The 24,516-nt window shown below is 44.2% G+C and overlaps 1 protein-coding gene across 1 annotated transcript in view; it reads right to left on the bottom strand.

Annotated features, from left to right (window-relative positions):
• Window positions 1-24,516, bottom strand: part of AFF2 (AF4/FMR2 family member 2) — a 307,058-nt gene that overhangs the window by 79,934 nt on the left and 202,608 nt on the right. Inside the window, exons 7-8 of the mRNA XM_029930698.1 lie at window positions 21,105-21,201; window positions 5,204-5,241 (exon numbers count right to left, since the gene is read on the bottom strand). Of these exons, the coding sequence (XP_029786558.1) occupies window positions 5,204-5,241; window positions 21,105-21,201 (135 nt within the window). The remainder of the gene's footprint in view (window positions 1-5,203; window positions 5,242-21,104; window positions 21,202-24,516) is intronic.

Raw genomic sequence — 24,516 nt, 5'->3', positions numbered from 1 at the left:
ACGTCTGGTTGTAAGGGGTCATTTAAATGACTCAACCCAATGTTCCTGGAGCCACAGTAATCTTCTATTGAACTTATCTCTTTAAGAGTCTACTGCTGTGGCTTCTTGCCCCTCATTTCACGGGTACACAAGGCAGAAGTGATGGCATCCTGTGTGGGTGTGCGCGTGTGTGTGTATAAACGGGTATTGTATATGCAATCTTCACAGTGTATGTGCTTGTATGCATCTATATCAAACGCTATTTAACATCAAATATTTCCTAAAACAATTATAAAGCAGGATTTTAAATTTTGTCTTCTTCCCAAGAGATGGAAGAATGAAACAATTCATGTAGCCGAGGTCTGCAGCAAGGAAGGAACGTGTCCAATCGCATGCCATAAACTAGTGTTCACTTGAGGACTGGATCTCATGTCTATGAATTCATTGTTTATGTTTAATAACAGGGGAGTATATGATGATTCACAGTAACAAGTTAGGGCTCTTCAATGCTATTTGACTTGACTGAGCTCATCTCTTTCATCTGGATAAGCTCCGACGTCCCTAAGTCACCATTTGTTCTGAACCTTGATTTCTAACCTGACCTTGCACTGTCTGCCACCTCAGCACCAGAGGCTCAAACCAAGTCTTTAAAGTCCTGGGACAACTGTCCCTGCCCATTCCCCTTTCTCCACCGGCACTAGCTGGAAGCACGTTCTGTCCTTAGAGCCTCCCTTGTACTGTTTCCTACTTAATGAACATCTCTCTTTATCTTGTATTTAGTTCTTTACAGACTGATTTTATCTCTCCTACTGGACTCTAAACTCCTCGAGGGTAAGACCTGTGTCAGATTTATTTTTAATTCCCTCAGCATCTATTGCAGTTCCCGGAACGCTGTAGATTCTCAATAAATATTCATTGGGTGAATAAATGAATAATGCACAAACACCATGAGCAGGACAATCTTTGTGGCTATTTGTCAATTTCAATAATGAAACCATCGTATCTGTAAGATGGATTGGCTCGTAAATAAAGCTGTAATTTCCTAAGCAGAGTGGATTCTGATCCTGATTTGTGAAAGACAACAACTACGTTGTTTAATGTTGTTAAAGTGTAAAAGCAAGGATGAATGTGATGCTTGACAACTGTACCCGCGCTCGCTCGCTCTCTCCCTCTCTCTCCCTCTCCACCCCACCCCCCCTTTTTGGTAACAGATGTCAACCTCGGTTAGATTCAACTCAACTTATTAGTGCATGGCTTTTAGCCAAAAGCAATTCACATTTGCAGAAGTGTACTATCACATATGTCTTAATAACAGAAATGTGTTTTTAAAAAAATGTATGTGATAAGTCACATATGGTAGAAGAAATCTGTACATCTCTCAGGCCTTGTTGTCACAATGAAAGCTTGAAGATAATTGCTGCAGAGCATTAACATACAAGTGAAAGTCTCTCTGACACATTAAAGAGCCACAGTTTGAACATGCTAATCAAGCTTTGATATCAGCACGGCTCCAGCAGACTGAGAAATACACCGGCATTTCCTGTCCTGATCACTGATCTTAAGAACATTCCATTTTGATTCTTATCCTCAGAGGTAATATTTAATGTTTCAATGTAGAATCATTAGTGTATCCAGGTACATTATGTGCTTACATTCACTAAGCATATATTTAATTTCCACTTTCTATGGAGTGTAATTAATGTGTACTGCGGTCTCCCTGTGGTGTCGAAAGAAGCTTACAAGCATGAAGGCATTGAAAGTAAACTGAACAAGTGGTTGAGAAACAGGGATGAGGAGGCAAACCTTTGAAGAGGAAACCGGACAAACTAAATGGGTATGGTGAATCATTTACCATCGCTCTGATTGAAAGTATGCTTAGCCTTAGTTAGATCTTGGGAAGTAATGGAATTTTAGAACATTCACATGACTTTTGCAACATATCCATCTAGTATGCTCTAGCTCTGTGTTCACTGGTTTCTGACACATCACTGCTCTGTCAATAGATCTCATGACGTCATAACGACGTCAAAGAGAGTAAATTAGGCGTGATCTCTGAATGAGAATTGGGTAGCACATCACCTCCGGTAGTCCAGAACATGTGAAAAGGGCTCAGTAAACACCTGGTCAATGTTTTAAAAGACAAAAAAGAAAAAAAGAAAGAAAGGGCAGATAATGTAACCTGCACAGTCATGGAAAAGCTTACATCTGTGCCCTTTTTTCTTTTAGTTTTAAATTTTTTTCACAGTTTTAATTTATTTTCAAGAGGCAGAGAAAGAGCCCAAGCAGGGGTGAGTCAGAGAGACAGGGAGACACAGAATCTGAAGCAGGCTCCAGGCTCTGAGCTGTCAGCACAGAGCCTGACGCAAGGCCCAAACTCCTGAACCAAGAGATCATGGCCTGAGCGAAAGTTGGATGCTCAACTGACTGAGCCACCCAGGTGCCCCTGGGCCTTTTTCTAAGTGACCAATGAGGGCAGAGGTTAGCAAACTTTCTCTGTAAAAGGCAGATAGCAAATAGCTTTGTTTGTGTGGTTTGTACAGTCTCTGTCACAGCTAATCTCTGCCACTGTAGCACAAAAGGAAACAAATGAGTGTTGTTCTGTGCCAATATAACTTTTTTTTATAGACACTGAAATTTGAATTTCATGTAATTTTCACATGTCACGGAATATTGTTTTGATTTCTTTTCCCCAACCATTTGCCAAACCCTGCACTAGAGGATAACATCCAATCACACATATGATCATGTGCATCAATCTGTGTTCATGCTTTATTTGTAAATGCCTCCAGACCTCTACTTTTCCAGCAAGACAGTAGACACTTTCCATCGTATGCTCCACCAAACGTCAATTCTGGCCCACGAGATCAAGCCAGTACCTGGCCAGGGGCAAAGCCACTGGGATGAACCAGAGCAACGTGGGAGCATTTTACATGTGGTGGGAGTCAAGAATAAGAGGATAATGGGTGACTTGATCCACTACGACAGACGGCCCCTCTGGTCTGATACTCTGGTGTATGGCCGACTGTCTCCTTAAGCGTCTAGGCCAGGTGCCCAGAAGGACTGTGTTCTGGGATGTGTCCAATGTGTTTACCTGTTCACTCACTCAGAAAAACATGTATTGAACCCTTACTCTATTTGGGGCCTCAGTGCACTGTGTGTAACCGAAATTCTCAGTCAGACATCAGAACCAGGAAAGAGGACTACTATGCATAAAACTTTAGAAAACTCCACTTTGGCTATGCTGTCAGACTCGGTAGATGAACCACGCTCTGGAATTTCTGTCCCTGAGCTGAGGTCTTAAAGAGATTTGTCTTCTGCAAGCGCCGAGTGGTTGGGGAGGGGGGTGGGTTGGCTTTATGAGCCCACATACAGCAGGGTACTCAAATGCACACCAAGAACAATATCTTACGGGATTAGAAGACAATTCTAAACATCTACCAGTTGACTGTGAGTGAGACTTTTTACTAAGCAGATTTTCAAATATATTTACAAGTAAAAACTAAAAAGCTCCATTTTCTATCACTAATCTTCTGGCTCTTCTGGTTTTCCTGTTTTCTCTTTATAATATGCCTTCCGGTGCTACACATTAGATGGACTCTGCATTGTGACTTAGCCAGAGAGAGAGAGAGAGAGAGAGAGAGAGAGAGAGAGAGAGAGAACTATCTGTAAAATCGAATCTTCACAAGGAGCAGAGAGAGAACCGGCCCCACTTCCAGGAGTCTGATACCACGCAGCCCCACACTCTACCAACGGGCTGTCTTGTGCCCATTGTGCATGCCAAGACAGAGCATGGGACTTAATTCCTATGGGGCGTGTAAAACTTGGAGCTGTCTGTCCCACTGAGGTCCTGGGCTTACTTTCCTCCAGCCCTCGCCCCATCCCTTGTGACCTGGGGCACACATCTGCATGTGGTGCACTGGAGGCAAGGGTGCGGCCGGACTCGGGGAAAGAAGATCGCTAACGGCTCACCCAGGGACTGGCAGTCCTGGCCGTGGCCTCATTAGCACCATCCTCTAATCCCGCCACAAGCTGGCGTACAGAAGCCTTCAGGGCATAGACAGAAAAGAAATCAGGCTGCAGAGAAGATTTCAACCCCAATCAAACAACCAGCCAGAAACTCAGCTACCGGAAATACTCCCATAGGATGACTATAGCATAATGTATCTGCGAACTATAGGAGCCCCCCGAGAGGCTACAAAAGCCAATAAGGAATATTCTGTGGCCTAAGAAAAATGAAATTGAAAAAGTACGTGAAACCTTTTGGAAAAATGAATTAGAGGTTGGATTTAATGGTGTCACCCCCATGACTTGGAAAAGCAGCCTTCTTGTCATTGCTATTAGTTGACCCATTCTCCCAGAAACTACTAAAAATCAATGCACTCCCCCATTTCTGCATTCAGCACCCACTACAGTGGGAGCAGGCTACCCTGAATTAGTGTGGAGTTCCTTGAGGTGTGACACTGTGAGGCCTGTGACACCACAGCGAGGAGAGCAGGACTTCCCTAGGCCATATGGCCAGTGGGCCTGGTGCACGTAACAGTGCAGTCCGATGTCACAAACCCACATGACAAGGCGAAAATCCTTATTAATTTGAAAGTCTCCCTTCTGCAAGAGGCAGGATGTCTAAGGCACACTATATTTAGAAGAACACTTGTTTATAATTTAAGAGTATCCCATAAAAATGCCTTGGAAATAGCTCTCTGTTATCTAGAAAAGCCTTTTCTTAAATTATTTTTATGAGCTATTCATTAACAGAGTAGCAAGACCTTGATGCCAGGGTGTCAAAACTTCCCACGTGGCTGGAAATCACTTGGCACATTTTTAGCTGTTTAAGTCTCTGTCGTAGGTCCAAGATTTGCAACTAAATTTATAATCTTTTTAGCATGCACAAAACCCAAAGGCCCGAAGTACCATGCATCGAATAGGATTATGATAGTATTTGGCAGCTCTTCATGGATGGCATGTATTAATTTATGTAAACTGGGCACACCTTGGGGCACTTATTCATCATGACCACAGGTTACAATAGAATAAAACTAAAAGCTACTCCCTGCTAGCTCTTTTTGGGTTTTGGTGGTCCCCCAACCCTTGCTTTGTTTTTGTTTGTCGACTATCATAAATAGAGATGAACTTGAAATCTGAGGTCTCTTTTACAACCTCATTTCTCTTCACATGCATGGAGTCCATTCAAATTAGAAATGCCAACTAGTAAAAAATAACTTACTTCACAGGATTGTTCTTAGGTTTAGCCTTTTCAACAGCCTGTGAACAGAAGAAAAAAAAATACAATTAGACAACATTAGCAGCATAATCTTCGCAACCATTTACCAAAACAATAAGCAATATACAATGCTCTTCCCAAACAGAAGGACCTAGCTGAAGCAGGCTGCTTTGCGATAGGCAGACTGGAGACACCCGCAGCACTTTTCCTCTCCCGGGGAACATGGTTACCTGTCCAAGTGCAGCTTTCAGACACAAACACTCACTCTTGTCTCCGTGCCCTGCACTCAAATCTTATCCACTGGGTGACCCTGCTTGGGTTATTACTGCCGGATGGAGAGGCACGTGCTGGGGGTGGGGGCCTGTCATAGGCAGAATCTGAGTTTTGAGATTGGTTAGGGACCCGTTGACCCCGCATAACTCCTGACACCTGGCCGCACCTGCATGGTGAGAGCAAGGCCAAAGTAGCCATTTCTAAAATCATTTTTATTAGCAGACACCACAAAAGGCCAAGGGATGACGGAGTGCTCAGATCAATGTCCTTCCATGGAACCTTTAAGAAAACACACACCAAATCATCGAAATGAGGAAAGCTCTGGGCCTCTTGGCCTGTGTCGCCTTAGACATGGCGCCTGGTCCCAGTTTATTGCTGAACCCATTGATCTGTGTACAGTCCATTTATCATTCATGAAAAGAGCTAGTGATCTTCACAGTATATTAGAAGAAACAACTCAGATCATCCGTCAACAGCCCTCTTATTTCTGTTTCCCTCTCCACAGGGATTGCATCTCCTTCGATTCTTCTGGAATTAAAATGTTGCTAAGCAACACAGCTGGGGGCGCTGATGGCAGCTCGGCTACAGTCTATCAAACTGTTTAAGCACCTGGAGGGTTTCAGGGATGATTTTTTTCATACTTCTGTAGCATAATTATGTAATCAGAACCAAACTTGTACTGCCCTATACTTTTTCAGACTATAGAAATAATACTCAATATGGGGAGCACTGAAGAGTGGCAGTTTGACAATCCTTGAGATCTTCAGGCCCTTTCCAGAAGTACCCATCTGGAGACCTTCGTATCTACGAATCTTGGAGGTGGGTGAGGGCTCCAGGATGAAGAGGTGCAGAGGCAGCTACTTGTGATGCTGGACTCGGCGTTCTGGGTGACTACTGCACGAGGAAGGACCCCAAAACCTCCTGTGGCTAACTAAAGCTCAACAAGCTTCGAAGCGATTTTTTTTCTTGAAATAAATGAAATGTTTCTCAAGTTTAGAGATTAGTGCTGGGAATTCAAGTCCTTCTCATCTATGAAATCCCAGGTCCTGCTGCTAGGTAAATAAATACCCATTAATATTTGGGCTCTTTCTTCGGCTCTTGGTGGCAAAAATCATCTTCTCACCATCTGTGCCTGAGGCTGAATTCTGGCAGGCGGCAGAATGGGAAGAAAGCAAGAGCAGGAGGTAACAGGTGAAGATGATAAAACAAGCAACAGGTGTGTGGCTGGACCCAACCATGTCTCTCTTGTAGTTTGGAGATGCAGGTCTGTCCCTGAGTAGGCCCCGGAAAGGATGCAGAAAGGAAGAGGAGATGCTGGTGCGGAGCGGGGGCCAGACCCAGTCTACTCGCTTGTGCACACCCACACCTTCCTTTTCTACCACCTTTTGTCCCCCAGTCCTGGCTGGGTGGGAATGGGGTAGGGTAATGGGCTTAAGACATGTCATTGTGGAAATCACATGAGCCCACTTTGCCCCATCCCTTAAAATCCCAAGTAGTCTGTGCTTGAAGACTGCAGCTGTACCATAAAGTAACGAGTATATTGTACAAGTGGATGTGAGAGTAGGAGTAGGCCACTGGCCGAAGACAGGGAGGAAGAAATCAAAGTGACATTGCTTAACCTAGCTTTCATTCAGCGACATGGTTTTGAAAATATCTTCTCTTCTCTGTGCTTCAGGACTGTCAGTTAGACCCAGTTATTTTTGTCTGATCAGGAGGAACACAATTGTGTTCAAGGCCAGTTTCTTTGAAACCTATGTCTCTCTATACAACCATCACAGGAAAATAACTTCATTGAAATTAATGTTTTCTGGGCTGCTTGGTTATTGATTGAAGGTGTCTATGCTGAGAGGTTCTCTTTCCTTCGGGAATTAGCTCGGGATCATTCCAGAGTGCTAACCACTCTGGTCACTCGTGCTCATGTCATGCCCCTGGGTGCTCAGCACCTTTGATCTCCACGCTGAGCAGGCACAGGGAGTGGCAGACCTGAGACAGAGCTCACCGTGTGTGCTCTTTATGTTTGCCGCGATGTGACTTTGTTTCAAGCATGATACCAAGAATTATTCAGCTCACAGACTTTGAAGAAAAGTTAAGTGAATTATTTGTGGGAAAAATATCTATGTCTTTAGGGTCTAAGAAGTAGTCTCCAAAATACACAGGGAGAACATCCCTCCCTCGGAAACAATGGGACAAGAAAAGACCAACAATGCCAAGTAAAAACTGGAGGTATCCTTCAAATGGAGGGGAATCAAAACGAAATGATCTCATGTAATTCACCACACATTAAGAGGGTTGCATATTGGGATTACAGCTCATTTTGAGTTTAAAAACATACATTAAAAGTAATTTAAACTGATTGGAAGATGGGGGGCTAGATAGTTAACACTCAAGCTGCTTTAATTTGCAATGTCTATATGCTTTCTAAAATCTATATTCTACTTATTTTGTGCCGTGTTTCTGTAACGTGATACTTATCTGCCAGTAAGGCACATGTCCTCTAAGAAAGGATGATACAATAACTGAAGATGTTAGACAATATATTCCACTACAGGGCGGTTAGAGGCTGTGGGCTACGGCAGAAAGACTGATGAGCTAGAAATCCAGGAACCTGGGTTCCGCCCCCAGCTTTGCCACTTACAATCATCAGGACATCAGCAAGGTGACAGACACTTCTGAGCCTCAGCGTCCTCATTTTAAAAATGAAGACAATCAGTTCTGTCCCATGTAAATAAAGGATGGTCATGAGTAGCCAACATCCATGATGGTGTTCGGGAAACCACAGCCTGCTCTGCTTTCCAGCTTCGATGCACACCTGTACCACCAGAGCGCTGATGGGCTTGCCGACTTAGTGACCAGGTTGCAGTGAGGCAATGTGTGCCGTAATTCCGGCGAGGATCACAGGACCCCGTCTTGCTCTCACCGTGTCAGGAGCAGGTCTGGAGTGAATAGGATGCTCGCGTCCAGCAAGGCCTACCTGAGGGAGGTTTTGATGTGTTTTGATCCTGACATGCCTAGGCCAGCAAGCCCCGTACCTTCACGCAGGTGTCTGCCCTCAACCTTCTCAGGGACTGTTGCTGGTGGCAGAGAGGTCAGGGCTCCTGAGGCGCCGGGGGGGGGGGGGGGGGGGGGGGGGGGGGGGGGGGGGGAGCACGAGCGCTCGTGCAAATACTCAAATGTCTCTGTCTCCCTCCCTCCCTTCTCCCCACCCTTCTTCCACAAGGAAGCCTAGAAAGCCTCCCTTGTTTCCAGGTGACTCCTCCGTTAGCAGCCCCTCTCCCCAGCCCTCCCCCACCCCCAGCCCCATCAGCCTCATTCCATGAGGAGGCGCTTTGCTTTTTCACCAACATTTGACCCTGAGGTTGGGAAGCCCTGAGGATGCTACCAGAGGTGAGCCTCCTGTCATATGGCATCTTGACAAATTATACGCCTGGAGACAAGGGTCTTCTCTCATTCCAAGGAGTGTTTATGAATGGATTCTTTTCTCGTTCCTAGCATCGTACTACCCAGGGTATCCTGATAAGCAGCAAGTTTCTTTCCTCAGGAGGGATGATGTGGTACAGGACATGCTCACAGGTGCTCATTCAATCTGTCTTCCTAAAATCAAGAAAGAACCTGGTCTTTCTGTTATGCAGAGACTCCTCTGGCCGCGCCTAAGCTGAGGCGAGTCAGGGACCATACTGAATTACAGGAACCATACAAAATGTACAGCTCTCATGAGGAAATAGAAGAAAGGAAAGAAAGCAGGAAGACAAAAAGGGCCGTCTCTTGAGTCCCGTCCTCCATAGCATACATAACGCCACGTCTCTTTAGGGAGAAAATGCTACCTACACTTGCCCCTCACCTTGTATAGATGGGTCTACTACCTTTTAAGAAATCCTCTGGTAAGGTAATTCGGCCCCAGTGTTATTTTTTTTAAACTGAGAGAATCTTTTTGGGCTTTTAAGAAGCGTGCCCTGAACCGTGACATCCAGACTGACGGCAGTGCCTTCGCCCCAGGCCCAGGTCTGCAGAAAACAGATCCAGGGCTCTATGTTTCCTGTTTGTTGAGACTGTCCAGGTGAGCACGTGGATGGCCTGGACATATTACAGCAGTGGACTCATTTTCCGAGGCTGTGTATTCAGGTACTGCTTTTTTCCTTCATCAGTAATAATGCTGTCAGTCAAGCATAAAATGTGATTCTATTAGCACTTCTCTCTATAGCTTTTGCCTCTCCCGTTTATGTGTTTTTCTGTTGGCATTCTTTTGGCAGATATACCCAAGCTGGCTCTCTCCAATACAGTTCTTGATTTAAAAAACAGTGAAAAGTCAAACCTTCAGATAATTTTAAATAACTGGATATTGGGCCTTACAGAAACAAGGCAAAAGAACCATTGATTGCATTGCTTTTGTGTTTCTGTGTGTTCCCTTTTTTTTTTTTTTTTAACTCTTCACAGGACTATTCTGTGAGACATGGCTGCACCTTAACCTGGAGGCATGTACTGGTAAACTGTATCAATCGCCTAAGTTCAGAAGAGAAAACCCCTCTATTAACAAATGAAGTCATCATTAGGGTATGTAGATGGTCTAAAATCAGTATCTCCAGAATTGGTTAAATCAATTAAAGAGACATATACTGAGAACACTTGCTCAAATATAAAAATCAATTGCTTAATTACAGCATTTAAATAGATTTCTCTGGAATGAGTAAAACAGCCAGAGACTTACATTATATCCTACGGGCTGGGGTTTCATGGGCAGCTCATGCACATAGGCAGGACGGCAGATCAGGAGAAGAAAATGTCACTCAGCATTTTGCAACACCTGGATGCCTGCCTGTATTTCTGACTGTATATCCAGGGACTGGAATCTTTAAGAAAATACCACCTATTGCAGTTAACCCTCTGGATAGGTGCCCAGAAAGAAATGTGGAAAACACCATGTGTTTGAACCTGTAGGAAATAAAAACACGTTCCGTACCCTTAGAGAACTGGGCTTCTCCCATTTTTCTGTAACTCACTGTCTTCTATGCATATATGAAGTAGGTCCGCGCTACACAGAAAAGGGGCGGCCATAGGACTCTGACAGGCAGAGCCTGCACGAAATTTGTTCCAGGTGGAGGGGACTGCACCTCGCAGCTAATAGTCACTTAATAAACACCAACCAGATGGTCTCTGTATTTTAGCCCTATTTTAATTTAAAAAGTGTTTTATTTTTATTTGAGAGAGAGAAAGAGAGAAAGAGAGAGAGAGAGACAATGCCAGCAGAGGAGGGGTAGAGAAAGAGGGAGACACAGAATCCAAAGCAGGCTCCAGGCTCTGAGCTGTCAGTACAGAGCCCAACGAGGGGCTCAAACTCATGAACCATGAGATCATGACCTGAGCCGAAGCCAAACACTTAACCGATTGAGCCACCCAGGCAACCCACCCCTATTTTATGGTCCACTTTGACCATGACTTTCTCAGAGTCCTTCATGGCTTCCCACTGCTCACTGAACTATCAATCAAGTTCACCCACCCTGCCATTCAAGACCCTGCCAGTACCAGGTGAACAGCAGCCTGGTAGCTGGTTGTATTTGTTCTTGCATGTGTATTTTGCTAACATGGCAGCTGGTAGGAGTTTTTCAAGTGTCTTTAGCAAGATTCATTTGTCACCTGGTGATTTTGTTTACACTCAAACTTTTGCTATCTTGTAACTTAATGAAAAATGCACTGTCTTTGGTGAAGAAGCATGTTTCACTCAGAAGAGTATTTTGTTGACATTAATCATTCTCTAAGCAGAGTAAATATGGAGACACCAGGCACAGCATCTCAACACTGACTTGAATTATTTATTCTCCCCATTAGAAGGGCCAATGGAAGAGGCACTCAGTTACTCTGTTCCCCTGGTGTTGGTGGATTTGAAAAATAAATTTTCTCTGCTCCCCTGAAAACCTGAGCTCTCTTGGCCCTCGTGCTAGAGGGCCAACTTACAAAATGACATGTGTCCTTTCGTGGAAGGCATTTATTACCTGATAGAGGCTCTCTCCTTACAACGTGTGAGCAGGAAAATGGGAAGGATATTCTTAGGGCATAGTAAGCCCTAAGTATCATAGCATACCGCATGATATGAAAGTATTCTACAGCCTACATGAGAGTCCACACAGATGGGGCATCCTCAGCATCAGCACACTAGTGCAGTCAGGCTTTCTGTCCCTTCAGGGCATGTTACACTCTGGGAGAGAACACTATATCCATCATTATTCATATACCTGTATTAGAAAACCCTTTAGTCTTCCACCTATGAGTCGCCTTTACTCTTGCACTGCTACCACACTCATGATGCTTCTGACACCAGATGTGTGAGGGATTGTCCCCACACCAAGCAGTTCTGTGTGATACCAGCTGGGTGTCCTACAATTTTACTCAGTGCTGACACTCTCTACCTGGAGACACTGTCAGAGCCCTCAGGTTAAAGGCTGAGTCCCACAAGACTGCCTCCCACTTCAGATACTCACTGCAGGCCCAGGTTGCCACCTGTCATTCTAATCAATTGGCTATAAACCAGAGGTTCCCCTCCTCAGTTTCGACAAATTGGTTAGAGCAACTCACGGAATTCAGGCAGTTTACTTATGTCTACCAGTTTGTTAAAGGACATTATAAAAGAGATGGATGGACAGTCAGATGAAGGGATACACAGGGTGAGGTCTGGGGTGGGGGGGTCCCAAGTGTAAGAGCTTCTGTCCCTATGGACTTGGGGTCCATCAATCATGCTCCTGGGATGTGGATGTGTTCACCCACATGTAAACTCTCCAAACCCCATACTATTGGGATTTTATGGAGGCTTTTTCACCTAAGTATGATTAATTGTTAATTCAGCTTCTGGGATCTCTCCCTTCTCTCACGTGCACATGTGTGGCAGGGGCAAGTGGGGGAACAGGGCTGAAAGTTCCAAGCTTCTAATTATGACATGGTCTTTCTGGTGAGAAGCTCCCATCCAGGAGCCCATGCCGAGTAGCTTCATTAGAACACTCCTATCACCCAGGAAATTCCAAGGGATTTGGTGCCCTATGTCAGCCACTGGGGTCAAAGACCAAGTGTCAGCACAAAAGATGTTCCTAGTGCTCTTATCACTTAGGAAATTACAAGGACTTTAGGAGCCCTATGTGAGGAACCAGGGCCAGGGACTAATGCATCCTTATATATATTGTCTATTATCTCACAACACCAAATACCAGCTGACTTCTCTGTGCCCCAGTGCTCTTACTGGCAAAATGAGGCAGCTGGAATAGAGGCGGTCCACAATCATTTTCTTTTTATTTTTTTTAATGTTTATTTGTGAGAGAGAGAGAGCAAAAGAGAGAGAGAAAGAGAAAGAGAGAACAAGTGGAGGAGGGAGACACAGAATCCAAAGCAGGTTCCAGGCTCCAAGCTGTCAGCACAGAGTCTGACATGAGGCTTGAACCCACAAACCATGAGATCATGAAATGAACCAAAGTTGGATGCTAAACCACACAGGCGCCCCTCCCCACAGTTATTTTCAAGTCTGCCATTCTATATTCTAATCCACAAGTATTGTAGTAGATACAATATACAAATATGCAGTCATACATGCATAAGTCATGGTTTTTTATGGAACCAGAGTCTACCTCCATTAGCAATAAACAAGATATATTATCAAGTTTCCAAATGTTTATATGTAATTTTCCAAAGAGTCCTATAAGATAGTCTGTGAAGTATGGGTTATGCCACCCCATACATTCTGGAAGTGTCTGCTGCTTTTATCTGCCCACTTACTTGAATTTTGAGGGGCTAATACTAGATTGGTACCTCATCTCAAGTTTGGATACCTCTTCCGTGTATTTACAATGCTTATGCTCTTTCCTCTTACTAAATAAATAGAAAAATACAGAGCTGCTTACGAATACGTCAGATTCTGTTTCCCATTCAGGACAACACCCTGGGTCCTTGCAGCCTGCCTGGTAGCTCTTCCGGCAGATGGCAGATGTTTGGGGAAGAGTAAAGCATTCTTGGGACCTAAACCAAAGCCCCCAGTATAATTTTTAAAGCTGGCATATAAATTTCAAAATCTCACATTTTCAGTCTGGCAGGGTTTTATTACCCAGCATTTACTGGAGATGTCCATATTGCTCTAGTATATGCTAGAACCCTGATTAAATTCAAGACTTGGAAACTTCTGGTACCAGTGCTACACTGCCTGGGGTCTGTTGGCTAATGACTCCAAGACAGGCTCCCACCTTGGATTTGGGACCTAACTTGGGGCACTGAAGGGGCTTAAGAAAAGAACGTGCTTGGACCAAACAAAGGGTGGGGGGAGAGTGGAGACGGGACCGTCCCAGGGGCAGTGACAAGGACAAGTTAAATTCAAGTCAACTTAGGGATCCCCAGCTTCCCAGAGGTGGCTGCTACCCTCCTCTCACTGGCCCTGCCATGTGCTTTACAGATATGTGCTGTGTAACAAAGGCTATGCTCATCCCTGTCCTACGTGAGAGTTACCTTTTCGGAAATTACAGATCAAACACATTGTTGTTTCCGTTTGGCTCTTAGGGTGTGCAGCACTCCCTCACCAATGTCTGGTTTAAACTCCTAGTGGCTCTGCAGTCCGAGCACTTGGAGTCAGAGGATTCATCAGCTGCAGTGGACACTAGCCAGTATCTGGTCATCAGCTGGGCTTCTCTGCATGTCTGCGTGCTCAAAGCATCTTATTGAGATTACAATAAAAAGGCAATCTACAGAGATTATGAATCAAAATATTTGCTACTAAAAGTAATAGAGCTAATTACAATGAAAAAAAATCAGCACACAGGTTTTCTAAACAGCCACAGACTTGCCTGGAGCATATTAAAAAAAATCACATCATACAAGCACTAAGCAGTTTCTTATTAATTTGGTTTTGATGTTAATATGGCCAAATGGGAAACACGCTCTTGGGAATATGAGGGCCAATGTTATTCTATTAACCTTATATGTTATCCTATTTACTTTCCTGTCTTTAATGAATAAATTAAAATGTCCTCTCATTCTCTAATTGCTGGATAGTTAAGAGTATGACAAGGTACACATTTTATTCAGCTACATGCTGTAGCCTCAACTGCCCAAAGTCTATCATTTTGTGAGGGATTTCAATGGAAGGCAATGACAGATAAACTGTTTACATTAAAAGACTCTATCAAAGTTATTTTGCACCTGGTTTCATCCTAATCCATCTGCTGTTTCTCTAGCTCTGACAGGCTGACCTGTCTTGCTGTGTGTGCCATATTGATGTCATTACTGAAGGGGGCCTTGCCCAGCTTTTCTGCTGATAACAAAGTAAATGGAAATGCAGAGAAACCCCGGGGAGGTAACAACTTGTTCAGCATGATGAGCGAGAACTGTGGCTAAAACAGAGGACGGACTACAGCAGGGAAGTGTATCTGCTGTCACAACGAATGCGCTCCCGACAGCACATCAGCTTCCAAAGAGCCACCTAATAGCGGGCGCAAAGGTAACTACAGCATTCTTCCTTAGCACACTTGAAACCTAAGAGTGGGCTTTCATTGAACTGGGATGCTATGTTTTGGAAGTTTAATACGCATCTCAGAAATAAGGAACACATTCCAAAGCTGCCAGCATGTTCACATCTTCAGCTCCTGTGGAATGCAGCTCATTTGCAATGGTCCAGTAATGGAAAACCTGGCCCAACAGTAACAAAACCAAATAAGTTAATATGAACACAAAGTCAAGAGCCTGGATGAAAAGCAAGCTACCTGTGTGTGACGCAATCAGTGATCTTCAGTCAAAAAATAAAATGGAGTGCAGAGAAAGAGCTACAAAGACACTACATTTCTGTAAATGTTAACGTGCTTGAAGTGCGTCCCCTATACTGGCATCTAGTGACACTCTTTGAATGAACTGCACTTCTCTAGAGGTACTAGGGCAATCCTTAGTCAGAAAAAGAAAAAAGATTGGGTTAAGTAAGGCTGGGTACATAAAAGGAACTTGCAACAACGTATCGAGATACAACTCATTGGAAAGCCTGAGTGCTCAAAGCAAACCTGAATTGTTCGGCTCTGTTTTTAAAGCACCAACACCCCGCTGGGCTTTATCTCATCTAAAGAGTTGAGGCTGGTCACTGACCAATCATCTCTCATTAGAGGATTCATTGGCTAAACTTTTAATGGAGCTAAATGAAATCCTCTAACATTTTGGTCTATTTTACATTAATAACAAGATGGTATTAATATTCAAACGTCCTGAAGGCAGTTTCTAACAATACCCATTTGTTTACCGCCTTTACACTGTCTACAGTTTGTGCTTCTAATGCCAGTCTGGGATGGCTGGGTCTCGAGAGAGCCATGCCCCGATCCAGCCCAGGTTCAGAGCCCGGGCCCGACAGACCAATCTGCCAGGTGAGTGTGAGATTGCGCTTGAGGGCTGCGTCAATCAGACATTGTGATTATCATGTGCTGAAACGTTAAGCAGATGTTTATCTGGTTCTGTCAATACATGGAGGAGGGAGCTCTGGAGTCGGGCCACCACACATTCTGGAAGTCTTTGGACTAGGTCAAATTGTGGATAGCTTAAAACTTTAAAGACAGCAATTTTAATAAACCTGTCAATACAATTTCTTTGTTAAAAAAACATTTGAGACTGATTAGGCTGCTTCTATTGAAAGAGATGCACAAGGTCTATATCTTTAGATCTTTTATTGAGCTGCAAGGCCAGCATGAATAACTGCCTCTCAGCTGTAAATGAAAATTGATTCCAGGTTTAACTCCTCATTTTCAGGGGTTCTTGAAGTCCCAAGAATCACATGAAGAAAAATTTGACCAAAAGAAAAACTGAAGGTGAGGACATGTGGATGAACTGCGCACACATGCGCTCTCGAGAAGCCCGGTCGACTGGACCACACCGGCCGCTCCGGCCGAACCCCAGCGGGAACAGACCGGTGTCACTGCCTGCTCCATCGCCTGGCTGGAAAATGACATTTCAGTGAGTGTTGTAGGGGGAAGGCCAGGGCGGGTTTGGCGTCTGTGAGGCCAAGAGCGGAAGCTGAGACCTAAACCCGGTCAGCTGGGTCGTGGACGTCATGTAGCTCCCAACCATGTTAGTGATATCCAGCGTTTAAAAACACAACATACCACAACGCAGATATTTACGTAGACCCTAACTACAAAACACTGTATCCAACTCAAACACTATTCTGAAACATCCCAATGTCCAATGTCCATTTCAAGTAATGCTTTAGTTCCCATTCCAGGGAAGCTCCTAAGATTTGAAAGCCAACGTGACTATAGGATGACGACATACCCTCTATCTTTCCCCATGACGAGGTGATGGGAAGTAAGAAGTATAATCAAAAGGTATGATTCAGCTGTCCACCCACATCAGTCCGTTGAGGAAAAACTCATGTTTAGAGACGCATACTTTTCCTGGAGGACTTGGCGCAGTGTCATGGGCAACCCGGCCTTTCTCCCTGTGATGTCTGGTTTAAAACATCTCAGGAGTCAAAGGGGAGAAAAGGGTATTCATAGCCAATGAATGCCTGTGGGGCATTTAGAGTAATGAGGACACTCAATCCAGTTCCTTGCAGATCCCTATGGACACCGAGGCCAAAATGAAGGGCACTACCTATGGTACTGACGGATCCAAAAGAAAGGACTTCCAATTAATGCTCAACAGGACCACAAGGAAGAGTAACTGCTGGGCTGTGTAGCGCTTGTGGTTTTTGGAACATTTTCACTCTCCATTCCAAAAGCCATCCTCTTCACAACTACACTTACAACCCTCATGGCCAGGCACGCCCCGCCAGTCCATGTTAGGGCAACACACAACCCACTCAGGGTTGCCACATTCTGGCTGTTTTCCAGGCAGTTAATTCAGTGGCTCTCTTTAACACCCCATTCCTTACCACCAAATGCAAAGTGATGCAGCTAGCATTCCAGGAATATGAGACATTTTACACCATTAATGGGGTAGTGACAATGACACTGCGATCGTGTAAAGTGGTGAGCATTTACTATGTGCTAAACAGAGTCAAATGATTTTGCCTATATCCATTCACTTAGTCGCTAAATCCTCTGTTACCCAATAAAATAGGTGCTATTGGGACCCCATTTCAGACATGCTTCGGTCTCGAGCTCAAGGTCATCCAGTAAGAGGCAGAATTGCATCCACCTGACTACATATGATACTCTCGCTCTGCATTGCTACACTCTCAGCAGGGCCACACCACGTTAGCGGGCACCATGGCTGTATCTGCTTCCCGAACCGTCCCAACGGAAAAAGCAAAATGCAGTAGGGAATGTGGAAAAAAGACACAAACTTTTCACCAGTATTTCAGGGTACAGTCACTATCACTTTTTCACTGAAACTATATGCATAAGTGATTGTGTATCCCTGACTTCAAAGCATCGCTAAGAGGTGAAACCTTTTGTTTAAAAGTTTTTTTTTTAAACAGCTTTTAGTCACCATGGCTCACCATTTGGCATCCCTAATTTCTATATTATGATTCTTCCATTCCAGCCTCAGATTCCATTTTCCCATTTGCAGGAATAATGCTTGGCCTTTAAACACATCCTAACTGTTCTGTTGAGGTTTGTACACTGGGGCCACCCAGCCTAGTAATTACCGCTGTGAAAGGCACCAGTGGCGGGTCGACAGGGGGCGGGGGTTGTCCTGATGATAAGACTTGGGACTGAAATGTCATATTAGAAACTGACACATCTTGATCCTGCATTTTGTTTTCATACATGCATTGGAAATGCATTATCTTGGGATTCTTTCTGTTGCAGACTCCAGCATAAGGTCTTAGGGGCTTTTAGAAAAGACTTGTATCTACTCTCCCTAAGCCTGGACAACTTAGGTCTCCTTAGGTGAGTCCGGGTACAATGATTCAGATGAGAGGATTTGAGAATGTCTCCAAAAAGCTATTGGCCTTTTTCTTGGACTATGTTTGCATGAATGTAGTTACTATGTTCTGAGAAAGTTTCTAGGTATAACGTCAGCTGAAACCAATAGTGTGGTCTGGCCACTTGGACACATCACTTAATGCCCTGATGCATTTTTTCGTGCCCCCCCCATCATCCTGCCACAAATAGAATTATTTCTGCAATTCTGAAGCTCAGACAGGGAGTGCAAATCTACCTCTAAGGTTTACTGGTGAGGCTCAAATAAGATAGAGCACCTAACTTAGTATCAGGCACAGAGTAAGAGTGGCTCTATAAATAAGAGCCCTGAGTTTGCCTCCTGGTGTTGTTGGCAGCGTGACGGTCCTGGTTACAAGACTGCAAGAACAGCACCATATTATCCAAGAGGCAGAAACATCAGACTATCCGTCAATTGATGAACGGATAAACAAAAGGGAGTATATCCATACAACGGAGTATCATTTAGCCACAAAATAGGAATGAAGTACTGATCTCTGCTACAACATGGAAGGACCTAGAAAATGTCAGGGCAAGTGAAAGAAGCCAGTCACAAAAGGTCACATTCCTTCTGACTCATTTATATGAAATAGGCAAATCTGCAGAGACAGAAAGTAGACTATTGCGTGTCAGCAGCTGGGGGCGGGGAAACGGGGAATAACTGCTTCATGTACATGGGATTTCCTTCTGGGGTGATGCCAATATTCTGGAAGTGGAGATGGAGGTACAATCTTGTGAATGCACTATATGGAGAATTTTACGTTCTGTACATTTTACTGCAATGAAAAAAAAAAGGAAAATAGTCTCGGTGCACATATCTTTGAAAAACAAATGTGAAGCCTCATGAAGCCAGAGATCAGCAAACACTAATTCACTAATTCACAGCAAACACTATCATGTCTGCTCCTGTACAAACATTCTGTCTGGGTCTTTAGCTTCCCTGCCTTTTAATGAGTCCTCAAAGTCTATACCGAGGGCTCATTTATAAATGTTTATAACCTTGCATCTAGTTCTTGCCTCCTGGGCCCATCGAGAGGAAGAAGTTGTCATTCTGCCCTACCTTAGATCTCCCGGTTCAATCTCCCCTTCTAATGAGAAGCTTTGTTGGTGGAGGCATGACTCAGGGCGGCATGCCAAAGAAAGCTTCCAACGCGCCAACCAGGATTATCCAGCCGTCTCGGCACTGACGCGGTCACAAAACACACAACCTAAAAACTCAGATGATTCAGGCCAACAGACCCGATGCCAGTCCTTCAGGTATATACAGAATACAACAACATGAGAAGCTAAAAAGCAGATTGCGTTTATGTAATCCCACAGAGAGGAAGTCAATGCGCAAAATCTACTCTCATTTATTGTTGATTACTGCTTTAAACATTCCCATTAAAAAGGAATGTTGTATCTGGCAAAATCAATGACCTATGATTTTTTGTTTGATTTACCAACACACTGCATGTCACTGGTATATTAAATGCAGCAGGCAAGAATAACAGACACTAGAATTCCTGTGTGCATTCTGTGTGGGCTTTGAAGCCCATAGTTCACAGAGGAGAGGAATGGCTTGCATCCAGGACAGAGACAGCAAGCCCTGGGAGACAACGAACGGTGCCTGTCCTTGACGAGGTTCCCAAGCGCAAAGATGCAATTTTTATATATCACCGAAAATGCAAGCTGAATCAGGAGGAGAAAGTAACAGAGAGTAAAGTGTTGGCCACATAATAAGGCAGACAACTTCAATTTTAAAATTCCACCAAACAGTAGGGGTTCCAGTGTGGTCAACGACTATACATGAGGGTGGAGGAGGCAAGCCTTGGGGCTTGTTCCCAAGCTTCTCTCTGCCGACCCCTCTGAAAACATTTAGTGAACCTGGAATTCTGTACTTGACACCAGCATCCCTTGAAACAGTCTGCTTTCCCTTTCCTGACTTAGCCGACTTCACCGTAGGAAAGAACTTGGTCAGATAATGACTTTAAAACAAGGCAACCTTTCCGCATTCCTTATCTAAGGTTATAAACACACCCAGGCGGAGCCCACCTGGGAGACAGCCCTGTCACAGAGAAAATGCACAAGCATCACCGCCTCAACACACTACACCGCCATTCTCCTGCTTCAGGAATGATACTTGGCCTTTTCAAACCAACGAGTCTGGTCTCACTGGAAATGCTGCAAACACGTGTCTGCCGTCTCATGTGGCAGTGACGGTAAATACCTAGAATGCAGGGTGGACGGACAGGGAGCAGCAGCAAGTTTTTGCCACGTGCCTTCAGCCTGAAGGTTCGCGTGCCCTGCAGGATGCTGGGCAGCAATTTTCAGCACATGCTCCGAGCGGTGCACCTGGGAAAGGGGGGTGCAGCACTCCCGTTGATGCCCTAATTAATTAATGAGCACGGGCTGTGAGCCTTGCAGTAGAGTCAGTAAAGGAAAGTAACACTTCACCCGAGACGGTGCTTACTTAGCCCAAGAGAGGGAAAGACAGTCTCTGGCTTACTGAGGACCAGTTTTTGCATTTGGCAAGGGAGCGGAGGGAGGGGGCGAAGCAGTGTTCCAGGACTCAGCATCTCTTCTCCATCGCCTGAATGAAACTGTGAGCTGATTCAACCTGTTCCAGAACACCATACCCATCTCTGCTTCTTTTCCTTCCTCCAAAGCCCAGAGATAAAGCAGAGGGTATGTTGTTTGTAGATGGCAAAAGCATTCTCATTCTTTCTGCTCCCTCCCCTGAGGTCCCAGCCCCAGCCCAAAGCTCTTCCTACCTGGTAGAGCTCAGTGGCAGTGCACTGAGTTGCCAAGGTTTTCACCGGCTCAAGGTCATCTTCATCACTGCTCAGCTTCAGGTCGTCCTCAAGCATTCTACAAAAAAAGCAGGGTGATGTTCGTGTTAGAAAGCATCTCTTCTAAATCATCCTCAGATACAACTTGTAATGAGGATAAAATATTGGAGCTACAATCTGTCAGCTGCAATTCTGTCAAAGGTACAGAGGAACCAAGATTCTTTCAGCTAATTAGATATTTGAGCTCTTATATTTATGTCATACTCCGCACACATCTTCCTGCTCTACCTTCCCCTAAATCAAGGGGAAAAAAGGACTATTTCAGCATCTCCAGAGATGACTGGAGTCTATATATTTTTACTGCTGAAAGCGTAATAAATGTGCTGATCACTGTGGAGTGGAACGTGACACTGGATCTCTACAGGAAAAGATGTTCCGAGTCACCCATGAAAGAACGGGGACATGGGAACAGCCCCTGGCTCTAGAGGCTGTCGTCGTAGCCTGCTGGGGCTCTCTGGATGACAGAGGCAAAAGGCCCAGTGAACGTCCACTGCCTTGCAGTGCCCTCTGCACTATGGCAGCTCTGTGGCCACAAAATAGCTGGGCGAGAAATGGCTAGTCATTAACCTTTTGATATATGACCGATCTCTTCCTGTAAAATTTGATCCAAGAGATGTAAGCCCATGATGTGGATGAGAAATCTTTTTCTCCTAAGGCAAGGTACCTGAAAGATACGAACTTTGATGATGAACTAGCACTTTCCAAATTGTTTATCGAGCACACAGACTCCTGTTCCTACAGTGCCACCTGCTCTATCTCAAACGTGAGCTACAGCAGGAAGAATGACTTATTATCTTAAAATTTCAGTTACATAGCCTTCCAAGACCAATCGGTGGTAATATTTTTATGTATTAAATGTGACTTTAGACCTTGTTCCCAGCCTTCAAATGGGGGCAGTCCTGGCCTCCGTGGACTGATTACCATTTTCTGAGCATGCTTTGCTCTTTCTTGCTGCCGGACTCCGTATCAGGCTCAGCTCCCAGGCTACAATTTCCTTCTTCAACTCTGTAAATCTTATTTTTTTCTCTATAGCTCAGCCAGATCCCACCTCCTCTGCAAAAGCTTTTGAGAAAGAAACCCCATCTCAGAAAGGATACTTTTCCTTCTGACCCGCCCCCGGCTCCAGCTGGATCACTGCACTGCTTTCTGCTGAGTGTCCCCTTCTTCCCATGAGGCCTCTGCTGCTATTTACTTCTGTCTTCCCTGAAATGATAGTCCACCACTCTCATTTTGCAGACAAGGAAAGAAAGGTTCAGAGAAGCCCAGTGCTTTGCTCAAGGTCACACAGCTAGTTGTGTGAGAACCAGTCCTAAAACTCCCATCTCCTGATTTCTACCTGTGTGTTTTTTCCAGAAGGGCCATTGGAAGGCAAAAGGCAACTTCTAATTTGATAAATGAGGGAATACATTATTTGAAAAGTTATGTTCAAATGTCAGAAAGAGATTTGGGTCACAGTGGGTAGCCAATAACTCTTCAAAGAAAACACACCTCCCCCCCCCCCTTCCCACTCTCATGCTTAGCCACATAAGACCCGGACATGTTCACTGAGGTCTGAAAACCAAAGACCAATACAAAGAATGATTGGTGGGAAGGCTAGCTCTTAGAGTTGGCTTCAGATAAACTAAACTTGCAGGATTTATGACTGTCCTTCGTGAGACTAATGGATGTTTCAAAGATCTTAGAGAAAAAGACAAAATGTATCTTTACATTCCTTGCAATTGCAGGGTTAGGACTCCAACAAATAATTCTTTATAACATATTGTGGCTAACAAAGACTGTGTCATTCTCATAACCTATAGAAGTCAAATATTTTAATGCTTATGGTGGCCATAAAGGGCTTCATTCTCTCTCTCTCTCTCTCTCTCTCTCTCTCTCTCTCTCTGTGTGTGTGTCTTGATACAGGTAGGCAATATCTATGTGTTAATTTACACACAAGTGTTGAACAAAATAAATGATCAACAATTACTTCCATTCAGAAGACCCATTTATGTGTCTGGGAAGGGGCAAGTGTTTGACCAGAAGCTCGTAGTTGGGAACCTATGAAGGAGGGTGCTATTATGAGCCCCATTTTCCATGAAACAGTGAGGCTTAGAGAGCTACAGAACTTGCTCATGATCATGCAAGCTAGGAAATCATGGAGGCAAATGTGGAGCTCAGACCATCTCCAGCCACAACTTAAGAGTATCTAGAGGGTGTAATTTACAAAGGATGGTATATTATAATAATAAAATCAACAGCATCAACAACAAAAACCCAACAAAACATATTGACATGGAGTCAAGATATTTGGATTCAAGTGCTGGCTAAATCATAAACTCTGACATCTTGGGAAAGGTATTTTCTGTCTCTGAACCTTATCTGTGCCCTTCATCTGTTAAATGGGATAATCATTAAACTCTCTCACAGGGTAGGGGCAGTGGTGAACATAATATGAACAAAATCATGTGAAATTCTTTAGGAAAGCACAAAATTAGTGCAGGGTATCATTACTTTAGAAATACAGCTTCATGGTTAGAAATAATGTGCACCGTGAACACCATTAACATGTAATCACAAGCAGAGTCTTCATGAGACTCTGTTCTCATGTTCCTTTGCTTCACAGTGTTCCCCGGTGACTCAGGAAATGTCTCATAAAGTCTCAAAGGTTCAGTCTTGAACTCAGCAGTTATCTTCTTGTCCAACCAACTCTATGTGATTCTAGCATGGAAACGAAAGGCCTTCCAAAGTACAATTCTGGAAACAGGCAACCAATCGCCATAGCAGCTGACATTAGACACCCTGCCTCAACATGCAAGAAGCTTGGATGCATATATTCAAGTCATGGTAAACACAAGTCAAGGCTCCTTTACTGACCTATTAAGCTTTATTCTTGAATATACATGTACTTGTTTGAATTTCCATCCATAGTAATACTGAACATTACTCTAGGGATAGAGGAGGATTATGAAAGGTTTTGGATTTAATTATTATAGCAGCACTGTTCACACCCACTGCAGTTAAGGTAGCCTCAGCAGAAAAATGGTAAGTTCTTTCCACGAAGTCACAACTGCATAGACAAATTTATCACACACTGGGTATCCTACAGTGTGAACAAATCGCCTATGTGGGCAATCTTAAATACAATCGTTCTCCCACTTTTCCATGAGATGAAAACAGAACAAAGGACGCCTCCTCAGTGATGCCAGATGTTTGTTCAGGATCCAGTAGGTCACAGTGCCTGTCTTTGTGAAAAAACTCTCTGGTTTTTCTTTTTGCCATGACATATCAATTCTGTATGATTAAGAATAAAGTAGTTCTGGGGCACTTGGGTGGCTCAGTAGGTCAAATGTCCAAC

This window comes from Suricata suricatta, chromosome X, assembly GCF_006229205.1.
Source record: "Suricata suricatta isolate VVHF042 chromosome X, meerkat_22Aug2017_6uvM2_HiC, whole genome shotgun sequence".
Taxonomy (NCBI): Eukaryota; Metazoa; Chordata; class Mammalia; order Carnivora; family Herpestidae; genus Suricata; species Suricata suricatta.
Note: the sequence above shows the minus strand (reverse complement) of the source record. Positions and strands in the feature narration are given on the sequence as shown.